Source organism: Typopeltis vanoorti, chromosome 14 (assembly GCF_054136105.1).
Source record: "Typopeltis vanoorti isolate ZY-2024b chromosome 14, IOZ_Tvanoo_1.0, whole genome shotgun sequence".
Lineage (NCBI taxonomy): Eukaryota > Metazoa > Arthropoda > Arachnida > Uropygi > Thelyphonidae > Typopeltis > Typopeltis vanoorti.
In genome coordinates, this window is record NC_143562.1 from 68480301 (window position 1) to 68495084 (window position 14784).

The 14784-nt window shown below is 33.5% G+C and overlaps 1 protein-coding gene across 1 annotated transcript in view; it reads right to left on the reverse strand.

The window, feature by feature from the left end:
- The window catches only part of LOC150099574 (cytochrome P450 4V2-like), a 63269-nt gene extending 50168 nt beyond the window's left edge, over positions 1-13101 (reverse strand). Inside the window, exons 1-2 of the mRNA XM_090403464.1 lie at positions 13040-13101; positions 11106-11232 (exon numbers count right to left, since the gene is read on the reverse strand). Coding sequence (XP_090259590.1) covers positions 11106-11232; positions 13040-13101 — 189 coding nt within the window. The remainder of the gene's footprint in view (positions 1-11105; positions 11233-13039) is intronic.
- Between the last annotated feature and the right edge of the window lie 1683 nt (positions 13102-14784).

Genomic DNA, 14784 nt, shown 5'->3' on the forward strand with positions numbered 1-14784 from the left:
CTTGTCTACAAATGTTCCTACAGATGAAATCCTGACACTACTCAAAGATAAGTTATCTAAAAAAATGTTAGCCTTACTTACTCATTGCATCAAGTCTGAATACTTTAGATTTCAGCACATCATGTACAAGCAAAATCATGGTCTAGCATTGGGTATTCCTTTATCTCCTGTACTTCCCAACATTTATCTGGAAGATTTTGAAGTAAAAGCTATCTATTCCTATTCCTTAGCAGCAATATAATGTGGAATTTGGAAACGATATGCAGACGACATTTTCCTCATTTGGAGCCATGGACATGATTCTCTTCTGGATTTCCTTGAACATCTCAACAGTCAACACCCGAATATCCAATTCACGGCTGAGTTTGAAACTAATGGTTCCCTGCCTTTCCTGGATGTGAAACTGATCCGTTCTTCCGAAAAACTTAAAATTTCGATGTACAGAAAACCTACACACACCAATAGATATCTCCATAGTCAGTCCCATCATTTCCCTCCTCAGAAACCTAGAATTATTTCCACTTTGGGGCATAGAGCTCGCTCTGTTCTTGACGACCCAGATGAATTTCATAAAGAAATCAATTTTCTTAGATCTACTTTCACACTGAATGGTTATTCTCAAAAAATTACTAAAAATACCTTTCTAATTCTCCTAGTCGCCATATTGAAGAAATTAATAATGTTAAAGGCAATATATCTATACCATACATAATCTCAGTCTCTCAAAAATTAGCTAAGGTTCTCAAAAAATATAAATTATAACTTTTTCATTCCGCATATTTATTCATTCCGCTTCCTAAGATACGCTCTCTAGTGAGCCGTCCAAAGCCCAGCCATCACAACCTAAATTATCCCGGTGTACACAAGATATTGTGTGACTACGACATTCCTTACTTTGTCCAGACAGATAAATCTACTGAAATGCGTATGGAAGAGCATAGGAGGGACATCACTTACAAGAGAACACGTGCCAGTGCTTTATCCAGCCATACCCTTTTTCCGGCCGATTCTGATGAAGAAACCATAGTCATACAATCCTTTGGGATAGATCTAACAACATTTTCCGTTGCCTTGACGAATTGGGGAGAAAAATAGTAGAATCTAGAGAAATCATCCTCAACCCTGTACATTTAAATAATAATTTAAGCTACACCCTCCCAGACTGTTATTCTTCTGTGATTACATAATGGCGCTCACGAGATGCTATACTCAAGCACTCACACAATAATGTCGACAATGAAGGAACAGCCTTGAATAATGACAATTATGGATTAATTGTCATTATTCAAGTATGACAAGTATGACAATCATTATTCAAGTTGAATAATTGTCATTATTCAACTTGAATAATGATTAATTACAACGTTTTCATTAATATGTATAGTGACTTTCCTGTACTGTTCACAGTTTTTATCTTCAATGTTTAATATTTTTTCTTTTCTTTTATGAAAACACCTGAAGAAGTCTGTAAAAAGCCGAAACTAGTCGTGTGATTCCAAGAAAACTTTTTCTTTCACTCTCGGTTTATGTCATTCAATTCTTTAAAAATATATATATAAATATATATTTATATATATTATTATTTAAATATATAAATATTTTAGATAAAAATAAAAAATATATATAAATATTTTAGAGATCAATTCAAATATTATTATTATTATTCTATTCCATGCTATCTACTTTTTCTCCTGCCATAACCTGTGCACAGGGAAAACGAGTTACTTTAAATGTAGAGTCATCGATGTCATTCAAACATGATACGTGTCAACATCTGTTCAACATCAAAACGATATTCGTAAGACAAGTTTATGAATACAGTTTCCGTTTTCCTTACCAGGAAGGTCTTCTTCCTCAATGTGACTTTGATGAACATGCGTCATCAAATACTTTGTTCTTACGTCAATATGAAAAACAAAAATGCTCATGAATTATTATTGTAGAACTAATTATATTTTGTTTTTAGCTAACCCGAAGAAATCGCATTATGTAAATAAATATTAATGATTATTAAATGGAATATGATGAGTTTTGCGATTATCACTTTTATCTATACGTCATCTTACATTGTAAAACTTCCTTGTAAAATAGAAAATATTAAAACGGTATGTTATATTTTAAAATCTTTTCCGCATTACAGACTGGTTACAGCTTTGATAAGTCTGCAATACGAAAAGAAATAAAAATAACAATGACCTCAACAAGGTGATTATAAAGCTTTGGTTAGCAAAGATTAGTTTGTTATTTGTGTCTGCAATGTACACCACGTACTATGATTAATGATTATACCTCTGTCGTGACCAACAAGTGTATTTTTATTAAGGAATTTAGCCGAACTGTTTTTAGCCTTGACGTTTTTCGATCCGTCTCAATCCTATTGCCTCCATACTACCGTATCCTAACCTTCACTAATATACCAATCTGTAAATGAAATTCTCAATTTAATTTTAATAAATATTGCAAAAGTGCAACAAAAAAGTTTACAGGTACTCTACGATATAAGCGCGTAGTCAGTCATCTTGCAGCATAGCAATATTACAGAATAGAAACATGAATTTAAATTTCTTTTTTGATATACCATGGTTTTCATTTATGAGTCTTATATGTGACATTTAAACGTTTGTTAAAATAGTGAATTGAACTTATTATGTTTATCTCTTAAATTAATAATAATCAAAATTTAGAAATTAAGTGTACGGATTTCTTATTTAGAAAAGAGAAATATTAAAATAACGAAAACAGAATTCAAGTAATTCTTCATCACCAAAGTAAAATTGTAAACTTGACAAATTTAAGAAAGAGAAGCAACTGTCATCATGCTATTCTGAGAACAGAATACATGAATATGATTTTAGCTCCTATTTGAATTTAATTTAACAGTTTGGTATTTTGTTAAATCGAGATTTTCGTGAAAATGTTATTATATTATTATTATAGATGATTACAAGAATGCACACAAAGTTTGTGTATTTTACATTTCAGTGAAAGAAGAAAGACATGCTTACCATACTCGTATCTTCTTCAAGGTCCCTTGCAACCAGTGGTAAAGTGGGATACACTCGCATTGTTTCCTTTTGAACAGACAAATCATAGTTAATAACTTGCATTGGGGAGTAAAGTGTTTTGTATATAAACTTATAACATATAGTAATGTTAGCATTGTAAGAATGAAATTAGCTGTGAAAGTCAAAACTGTGCAGTTCTCTTATTTGTTAGCATGCAATAATACATTCCTGCTATATAACTTCATAAATCAGCATGCGACAGAAGGAACTAGAGGTCAAAGAGTGCAAGATCTGATTATACTCTTGGTGGGGATTTCAGTTAAAGACGTATCTATTATGTTCCAGGTTGTTGACAATGATCAAGCGGTAAAGACTGGAGAAGTGACCAAGTATTTAATGTTACATTCAGAGAAGTTTACATGCTGAACTACAAACGAAGAAGCCATGAGCAGCTCAGGAGTATGCTGGATTCTGAGCGATGAGAATCGGTTGTTGGAAGGGAAGAAATTGACATTACATGCAGAGCCTTTAAGAAATACTTAACTTGGTGTAATGCATCAGAATGCGTCACTATAGTTCGAAAAATAAACAGAGTTCGAATGAAGTGGTATGAATAAGAAAAGAAACTGAATCTCTCGGTATGCTTCAAGTAAAAGAAAGCATGAATATAAAAGAGACCTCTACTGAATATAGATGGTATCCGGATGGCAGAAGAAGAACTTTTCCAACTAATGAGCACTCAGTTTGTTGATGGCTATCAGGTTGTCGTTTGCAACACTGAGCTCACCGCTGACTGCTATCTCTTCATTGTATAAATAAACTCAGCTGTGTGAAAAGGAGGTACAAGAACTGTTGTACAAGCTGAATAAGAATTTGGCATTTGGCAATATGGACTAATGGGACAACAGCGTGGATGCTAAAAGAATGTTCAAATGAACTGGCTCTTCTTTTGACCATGTGATTTGAGTCTCAAAATAGGGAATGTTCAAGAGGAGTGGGAAAATGTATGGTAATTCCATTGGACAGGGTGGTGCAAAGACTGATATATCGAACGGACTATCTCTCAGTAGTATGTCTGGAGCGGTGGTAAAAGTTTTGGCAAAGTTGGTTAGCTCTCATAGAGAATTAGATTTGATAGAAAATCTCTACCTTGAAATTAAAGATTGGATTTAACAAGGGAAGATCTTGTTTCAGCAACTTGTACATATTCTACAATAATGATGCAATTGAGTTAGTCGAGGGAATACACCAGGATACTTTTGGATTTTACTAAGGCTTTTGACAGAATACAGCATGGAAGGCTCTTGTATAAACTGTAGAGTTTGGGATTGGCCCCTAATATTAGCGTGATAAGAGGATGTCTAACTGACAAATATCAAAAACTGTTTTTTGGGGAAGGAAGGTCTCATGATTTATAGTAACCATTGCTGTACCCCAAGGATCAGCCCATAACAATTGTTATTCAATCTGTACATGACATTGGAAAGGATTTGACAGAGGACACAACTATTTGCGGATGATACCAAATTAAGCAGTGTAGTCTTGGTTCTGCCTGATATGCAACACTCGAAAGAATGATTGTAAGGTTTGGAATTGTGGGCATCAGTTCAATGTTAGTAAACGTAATGCCATGTCTTTATTGTGATATGATATCTAATATCACATAATATTGGTAGGATTATTCTAGATCAAAGTAATCGCGCTAGGGCTCTTGGAGTTTTGGTAGGTAGGACGTTCAAGGGTTATATAGCATGGATTTCAAATACAATTCAGAGTACAATCGCAATGCTGAAACGAAATATATAAAGATAAGGAATCAATTTTACTTCTTTACAAGGCCTTCAGAAGAACTCTGACTATTGTTCGCATTTCTGGTCTACTGGTGTTTCTGATAGAGTGAAGAGAGAGAGAGAGAGAAAGAGAGAGAATGCAAAGGGGATTGTTAAAATGATATATCAGGATTGTGGAATACAGATTGAAAATTTGTGGAATCGAGACACTACCGAAAAGGAGAAAGAGGTGTAATATGAGATTGACTTACAAACGTATGAAAAGGGGCATATCGTATTTAGCAGATGGATTTTTCTTTAATTTATAGACAGTAGGAAAAGGACGAGAGTGCATCTATAGAATTTAGAATAAATGTAAAGAAGAAGGGGAGTTTTTTTTTTTTTCACTCGTGGTGTGTAATTGGAGTGAAATGATGTTAGAGGTGCTCACAGCATGTGGTGTGAATGAGTTCAACAACAGGTGTGATGGGCGGTAACATGCCCTTACGAGGTGGATCTATGAATCCGTGGAAGTGTATCTTAACAACACGAATTCAATCACATTTCTTAAATTTTAACATCGGTTTTTATTCTCCACGTCTGTAGAATAAATCCCTACATGAGTTGATTGACCTCTGACTCTGAATTAACTAGAGTGTGGATATTTAATATACTTGATATGTATGAATACTTGAAAGTATTGCAGAAATATTGTAACTGCTGGGTCAACTGACGACGTTGTTATGATCTCCTGAAAAGTATACGCTCTCCTCTTTATAGGAAAATAAAATTATGTTTATTTTTCTTTTTTGTATTTACATGTCTAGATGAATATGGTTTTCTTTTATAATTTTGTAACTGAAACGGACTATATTTATATCCGATCCAATATATCTTAAATTTATGCTCAAAAGAAGAAATAGCTATTTCTAATTCCATGATATATTAAATATATCATGCAACTGACAGAGTTAAATAAAAAATAATCCGTTCTGTTTACAGATCTAAGATCTTTGTTTTGATATCTATATTCTTCTGGCCTAGTTAAGGGATAAGTAAACCGGTTTTTGGGAGAAAATCCTGCAACTACTACCACATGAGATAGATTAACTCAGCTTCTAGAGAAAAGTTCTCATTAAATGTCTTTGAGTTCTCGACAGGTTTCGAACACTCAGACCTTCTAAACTGAAGAAAGTCTTCGAAACTGACTGACACGCGGATGATCCGTTTGTCAGAATTATCCATTAAAATTTTAGAACTTATTCTATACTAGTATGGCTGAGTGTTAGAGGTTTTGGTCAAAGAAGTAACTTTTTGATAAAATTGAAAAGGAGTATTTTGGAAGCATTACAATAACCTGTATGGTTATTAGCAAGATTTCGCATGTTGTTTATTTTAAAAAATAGGGGCGTATTATAAATCATTTCTAATTATTTAGAAATGTCGGTAGTAGGACTTATAGTAATGATATAACGGAAGGAAAAATTGTATGTTGAAGAGAACTGAGTTCAGTTGCGGCCCAGAACGTAGAGGTACTCCTGCAAAAGCTGGAGAATTTTTCTCTCAGAAATGCGCTTTTTTTTTACTCAAATTGACGTATCAGCCAAAGTAAAACCCGCAAAGAATATCTATAATATAATGACCTCAGAGCTATAGTTGATTCGGTAGTAAATCCTAACCAGCTGACCAAACATAAATACTTAAAAACTAAGCGAACGATTGCATCTAATGTAAAAATAAAATTTAGGAGTTTTAGTTAGAATTTCTGCTTTTAAAATACTTTTAAAATGTTGATTTCTGAATAGCAATAGACTCCGATCTATTTACATTTCAATTTTTTTTTTGCTTTACTACATAATGGACCTATATCGCTAAGTTGAACTGAATGACAATAAATTAACGAAGAAAAATGAAGGTTGATATCTCAGATTACTTGCTTTTGTAGCGCCAGCTGGTTTCTTAAAATTTCTCTGAGTGCCTAGGGCGCACGCAGTGAATTTTAATGTTAAAATGATAACTACAGATTTTTTTTTTGGCATAAATGTCTACCTTTATTATGCATTCTATATACTTCATTTTTCTGAGATCGTCAAAAATTATCTTTATAGTCATGTTATCCTGAATATTATGCTCCGTAATTCTTCTTCAAGTCTGTCCTGCACATCTGGATACAGTCCTATACAGTAGAGGCACCAGCCGATACTAATTGATGTTGTCGCGAAACCCTGAATAATGGAAAAATTGAAAAGTTAAATTTGTTACAAGAATAAAAGATATTGTTATATATAAGCAAAATTATTACATTACTTCAATTAATCTATTAGTAATAATGGATTATTAACCCCCTCTAATAAGAGACAACTTATTGCGTCTAACTCATCTTATTTATCAGATACTTATGTTAATAATAAAATAAGATAATATATATACCGCGGACATAAACGTATGAGTTTCTTCAGAACATTTTGTTTGATATGTAGGTTCAATAAATAGTCCAGAAAAACGTTTTGGTTTGTATTGGTCAGTTCTGGAAAATCGCATTTCTCCGCGATCGTCAGTTCCGTTTTCTGATACGCCCTCTTTTTTTTTATCGATCAATTACCTGAAAAACGAAAACCACAAAAGAAATGTAAAGTTACACGGAAATAAAGTTGAGATTATACACAGGGTTGCCAGATTGGCTATTTCATGGCCAAATTGCAAACATTTGGTACTTTTTTAAACTCTGGGACCATGAAAAAATCAGTTTGGTCATTTATGCAAATGTGGCCACTAATTTGGCCATTTGTACAAAGATTTCAAATCATATGCATTATTATATGGAATATTTTGCATAAATTTTACCCGCATTGTGACAATATGCAAGTAATATGTTCAATTTCGAAACACCAATATCAATCTCCTAGTACATCACAAACAACTCTACATAAAGTTATCAAATCGTCCATGAATGTCCGGGAAAAATAAGCAGAAATAGAACTTAGCCTTGCAATAGCATGTCATTCCTCATTTCGTGCTGTAGATAATATAAGTGAAGTAGTTAATAAACATTGCCAAAATAGTGTTCTTGATGGCATTAAACTGCACAGAACCAAATGTATTGCAATTATAGAAAATGTATTTGCTGATTCATTGAGAAAGCAACTGAAGCATGATTTAGACGGTAAAAAGTATCTATTACAAGTAGATGAATCTACAGATATTGCAATACAAAGCATTTGTGCACAGTTCTTAGATTTTTTTGCAATGAAACAAATAAAATTCACACAGCTTTCTTGGGTCTTATACCTGTTGTAGAGACAACAGCGGAGGTTTTATTTAATAAAATTTCGGAAGTGTTAGCTTCATATAATCAAACTCTTAAGAACTGAATTGGGTTTGCTAGTGATGGTGCTTCTGCTATCGTTGGAAGTAACAATTCCCTGTGGACTAGGATTAGAAATGAAAATCCGAACTGTATTCAAATGAAGTGCGTTTGCCCCTCTCTGGCAATTTGTATACAGCATGCATTTTCAAAGCTGCCATCCAATGTTGGATTCATTTTGACTGAAATTCCTTCGTGGTTTTCATATAGAAGTATGAGAAGAGGAAATTTTAAGGCTCGTTTTAAAGTGATGAATTCAGCAGTTGAAGATAACCAGGAACGAGATGCTCCCCTTTCATTTATGAAATTGTTCAAGACAAGGTGGTTAGAGAGAGGTAAATTCTTTAATAATATACTGCTAAATTGGGAAGAATTAATTATCTACTTCACCTGCTGTAAACAATCTGGAGGTCAGAATACAAGGTATAAGGCATTGTTTGAAAAAGAGATGTTACAAGATAGGATGAATTATTTTTACTTTGTATTTACTACTCCCATTGTTAAAGAGTTCGAAAGGCTTAATGTTTCGTTCCACCAAACGTATGCTGATCTTTACGATCTTGCCAAAGAACTGCGCGCACACAGAGATAGTCTTTATCAAAGGCTGTACAACGAAAATGGAACATGCAAAATATTGGAAATGTAGACTTTGGAATTAAATGTGATCAAGAAATTAGGACGTACTTGATCAGCTTTAGCACTTCTCCTAATATGGAACAAGAAAATAATAAAATAAAGTCTATGAAATTTAGGTGCCAATCCATGCTTCAAGAATCGATGAATCAAGTGAACAAGCAGCTCCCTGCGTAAGCTGATATATTTAAAGGTCTGTCACTTATAAATCCTGCTGTTATTCTAAGCCAAACAGAAAAGGGAAAATTTTCTGATCTGCCAATTTTCCACCTAATAAACGATGTTGATGTAGTCGAAGACCAATACAGAAAATTAGCGTTGTTGTGTGGAATGAAGAAGAAAACTTCAAACAAGATGGAATCCCTAAGGAAGCTTTAGAATTTTGGCAAGCAGTATCGAAACACAACAATTTTAAAGAACTGTCGAATTATGCCCTAACATGCCTTATCGTGCCAACAAGTGACGCAATACTTGAAAGAATTTTTTCTTATGTAACATCTATCAAAACTAAACCCAGAAACAGGATGCAAATTAAGCTGCTGGATTCAGCAGCTTAATTTGCATCCTGTTGCGAAGTGAGATATGTATAAACTACAGCATTCATTAAATGCTTCGATCAATTACTGCACAAGTAAGTTCTGTTTGTCAGGACAAGCCTTCTCACAGGATGGTTATCTTGTTCCTGGCAGAGTTTCTGTCAGAGAGAGCTCACTGCTCTCTCTCAGATGAGAGAGAGCAGTCAGCTCTCCTGTTTTCAGATTCCTGGTTCCAGCCAGATGGGCACCGACAACTAGCCATTTATCGATCTGTGAAAAATAATTTTTCCCATTGTGATCAACACTGTTGTTGATTACTAACCAGCAGCATTCTTAAATAGGTACCTAGAACACTAGGCGACGCACATGACCAAGTATTTTGTATATTCGGTGCGTATGGGGCGTTTACGTACATCTGCATAAAGGTTCCTAATTCCGAGGGCGGTATGGGTATCAACTTAGTTGCTATAAGGAACATCAGTTCCACTTTTATTCAAGCTTTATCTTGAATTTGATCAAATTAAGGAATACATTAATTATGGCAAAAAAAAAAAAACCACTCTGAGTAATTTGGGCCTTCTCCTTACTGATTCGAGTGGGACTGTGACTGTGAGTAATGGAACCTCTATATAGAATTGTATGTAAGAAAAAAAAAAGTTAATTTTCTAAGTTGAACTTTATACATCACAACAATCATCTTTTTTTTTTATTTTAATTCTTAAAAATATTTTTAAGAATTAGAAAAGAATTGTGTAATTTCTCATTTATCATTACGGTTTAAACTGATAGCGTTAAAAAATTTATGTATTTTTATAACTATTTCTAAATAATTAATAAAAGCAAATTAAAATACATGATGCAATATAATATTCATGCCATTCTATTTTTTACAGTAATAATGAATATTGCCTGGAATAAGGTTTTTTTTACATTTATTTATTTTATTTTTATAAATAATAAATCGGAACATACCACAATTACAAAATACAAGACCACAATATCAGCACGGCCATGTTTCTTTAACTGCTCTGTCTCGTTTCGCAAATGAATATTGTTGTGCCTTGTAAATGATGTAAAATCATATTATGCTTAAATCCTGGTAATAGGCTTGTTAGCCGATATATACGTATGTATGCATGTATGTATAAACCCGGATTTTTGTTCGCAGGAAGGGAATTTAGCCAGGAGAACACACGCACTTTGCCGCCAACAGCATTCTTATTGGCGTAGAGCTTAACCACCTTATTCTGGAATTATGGTTATGAAATCCATGGATACTTGGAAGGTCTTGGGAGATTAAGTCCCTGTAGGAATGAGAGAATAAATTGCACCAGCTTTCTGTATCTCGTGGACGTATCTCCTGATTGGGGAATATTTTAGGCGTTTTTCAAAATGAAAGTGAGATAGGTCTAATACCAAGGTTATGAGATTATTATTTTTTTCGGTTCATTGCGTGTATTCTTCTGTCTATTTTTCCTGTTTTGGGGGATTAAAACTCCAAGTTTCCGAGAGGATAATTCCTTGCATCCCCGTATAAGACCTGCTAACCTATCTTCTGATGCTTTCCAATAACCTGATTCTGCAGTCAGTTTGCTTTTTCAGATATATGCAATTTTACTTAATGTGAAAGCATCATGAAAATATTTTATAAATCTAGCAGCGATGAAATTAGCTTTAAAACTTAATAAATATTTCTATATGAAGTTATATAATAATTATATTCCAGAATAGAAAGTTCAGTTAAAATGAAATTATTATTAGTTAATGGGCTTTATTTTTGTTTTATCAATTCACTTACCCCTTTTACAAACTCGTCTGAAATTCTTAGACTTTCGTAGTAACGTTTTCCAGTAGAAAACAGCGAATAGATAAATTCATTCCAGTACATCGGTGTGAACATTCTCTCAATCACAAATCCTTCTAACCTGCATGCAAATGAACACATTACTGTTAGTGTAGATTTGCAGAGAAATGATCTAATATCAAAACTTAATGGAGAAAATTTTTTGAACAGTTTGTGATACAATGAAAACAAATCACTTTCTTCATACTTTTACGTAATATTTATTTTATATATGGAGCTTTCCTTTTTCAGCTATTCGTTGTTAATATCTGACATACATCGTAAATTTTAATGCAAATTAAAAAATCAAGGTCTCAAAGTTGAGATATTGAGTAAAGATTCATCTCTTTCATTCATATCAAGTTAATAACCTTTAGTCTATTTTACTGAAACGAAATCATGAACAAACTCGAGAAATTGAATAATATTTGGCATCATGGGAAAAACTGAAGTGTTTTTTTTTTTTTCAAGAGTTTTCATTATGTGATCTCCTGGAAATCCTTGAAGTTCAATACGGTATAAAATGCCTAGAAGTATTTTTATGTATCCCACGCCAAAGCTAAAAAACTTAAAATACCGATCGCTGTAATGCGAAGAAAAATGGATAGAATGAGAAAAAAAATCTGATAACGTGTATGCTGAAGATCTAGGATTATATAAACCTATGCAGAAGGATGTTTCAAAGATAAGAATAAGACGGAATTATATGTCTGCTGACTGATGCACTTTCCTCTTACCAGTTTGTCCCATATGAGGGGCACTTTCAAAATTCTTCCTATGAAAGCACAAAGCTGATTTTCGATTTGAAAGACTTGGATCTGAATGCCCATATACGGATCTTGACTTTTTACGTACATTGTTTTCTTGTTTCTCCCACAGGTTTCCTTGTGTAAATTGTGGAATCTGCAAAACAAGCAAATCATCTAGTCGTGCATGAGTTTAAAGTCATATGAAAAAGATATTAAATACTCTTATCATACGTTATTTTGGTAGGACTCAAATCAAATCAAACCAAATGTGTTTTGCGGGAAGGCAACCCAAAGATCTTTGAATTGCAAATTCAATTTCTGAGATAAGACGGTTTCGAATCTTTTTTTACGAAGGAAACAACCTTCATGATGGCTGTTCAACTGTAAATTGTTAAAACGCTGTTTCTTCAGCTGCTTATGTTTATTGATAAAGTAATGAAAGCAATACGTAAACAACATATTGATTAGATCCCTGTCGCGATGTGTATTTTGCTGTAGACATAATTCTATCTCATTTCCTTCTCTTGAGTGTCAGTATGATAACTCATCTTCCTTGTTACAGTATGATGAACATTTTATGCCGTGGACAAACTTGAAGCTTTAAAATTCCTTCCTTATCGATATCCAGTAAAATACCGATCTTGGCTTTTTACGTATACTGTTTCCTTGTTTCTTCCAGAGTCCTGATCTCAACGGTGGGCCGAATTATCTCAATATTTTGACTTAATATCCATAAGCTTCTTATTCATTCGAGAAACGTACTCAGCATTTTGTCTCTTAATGACTTCCTCATTTGTGTGGACAATGTTTTATTTAGAGGAAGTAATGCAGAGAGAGAGAATGCCATTTGTTTCCGCAAGTAGTAATTTAAGCAAAACTCATTTATTGAAGAGGATATTTGAAGGAAACCCATTTTTCATTCTGCACTCCGTTGGTTATTCCATTCCACTTTGTGAAAATCCATATTGCGTTGTGCTGACACTAACATATTCATTTGAAAGCCAAATTATTTCCTCAGTTGTTCTTATATTCTGTATTAAGCATAATTTATGGAATCCTAATGCTATGCATGCGTTTTACTATAAATATATTTATTAAGGTGTGTAAGAATGAGAAGTTGTATACTTTGGACACATTTACCTCTTTATGTTAACTGCGTGATTGCTTGAAGGATTCTTCTGTGCTTCAAGTTGAATTCCCATCGCAGACAGAAGAAAAATCTGTTTATTTCTTGAAGAAAATTGTATCGACATAATAATCATTAGCTACAACAATTAGTGCAGTACAATTCATCATTGCAATAATTATTGAAATATAATATTAAATATCTAATAAATATATTTTATATGTAATAAAGTGGACCAATTAAAGATGGAAGAGGATTTATATAGTAATTTTGCATTCTAACTAACGTGTCTGGACTGGCAGAGTGGAGAGTACTTCCTCTTCAAACTTCTGGCTTCGTGGTTTATTGGTTCGAATTCCCCTGAGGTCATCGATGGTTGTCAGTAACATTTTAACGAGTAGACGAGTTTTTTTATTAACAAGTAGACGAGTTGAATCAGTCGGTGTAAGACCAACACCAAGCCTGAAATGGCTTGAAGATAATTACTATGTTCGGTCTCTAGAGGAAGATTTACAGATTATCTAATTTAGTTGAAAAACATGTATAATGGGTTTACAGGATTTATTTCGTGGGTGGGATATACACTGAAAAAAATATATTTAATGCCAGACAAGCGGTTCATTTTACGTTGCAAAAATATATAATTCTCTTGAATTTGGAAAAAGTTATACTTTGGCTGGATTGTTTTAATAATGCGATGATTTTAGGAGGCATCAATGATATTCAGATAAAGCAAATAAAATATTCCCTAAAGGACTATCGAAGTCTGTTAAATGATGAAATTTGTAATAGTATTTGTTTCAATTTCTCTCTCTCTCTCTCTCTCTCTCTCTCTCTCTCTCTCTTAAGTGAATGAAACCAGTATAATGAGAAAGTATAGCTTTGAAACGTTGTACAGCAGTAAAGTAACTGACCATAATACTTGACTTACGAATCACTGTTTTGATTGTTGATATTACCCTGAGTAACGTACTGAGAGAGAAATGTCTGACAGTATTGTAGCAGGAAAAATCCACATAGTAAATTTCTCATCCATATTATCTCTATATTCCGCACTGCAATAAACACAAAGAACAGTTTATGATATTTTAAAATTCCGCATGCATAATCACATTATACATAGGGAATACTGTCACATGTTTCTTGTAATTATTAACAAGGGGCTGCATCCCCTGGGCCTTGCGAACCTGTCTATCTGTGCGTGCATTAAAGTCGCGTTGAAGGGGGGACAGGTTGTAATTGATGGAAACCCAGTGACTAAGACGCTGTTCAATTTGCTAAACTAAAGGATTTATAAAGGATTAATACCTCTTTTTCGGATAAGCATAAAAATGAACTCGTGCAAAGCAGGATGAAACAAAATGAAATTAAATACCGGAAATAATTAAAAAAATATCATGTATGAAAGCAAATAGCAAATATATAGTTAAACTGTAATTTATTTGAACTGAATTTATCAGCTTACAATTATCAGTTAATTACACTGAATTAAATCAGGATACATCTGAAGTAAACGAATTCTACACCTCTTCCAGATGGTTCGTTCTAGAATTAGTAAATTCAAGCCAAGTGTTATCAGTGTTATCACCTTGTCACCAAGCTCTAAGGAATTTGGCACAAAAGAAAGCAAAACCATTTATGGTATAAGTACATAAATATATGGAGAGAGAGAGAGAAAGAAAGAGAGAGAGAGAGAGAGAGAGAGAGAGTGCTATATTGTTTGTTCTCAGTGACTACTTATGAAGACGTCACGTTATCA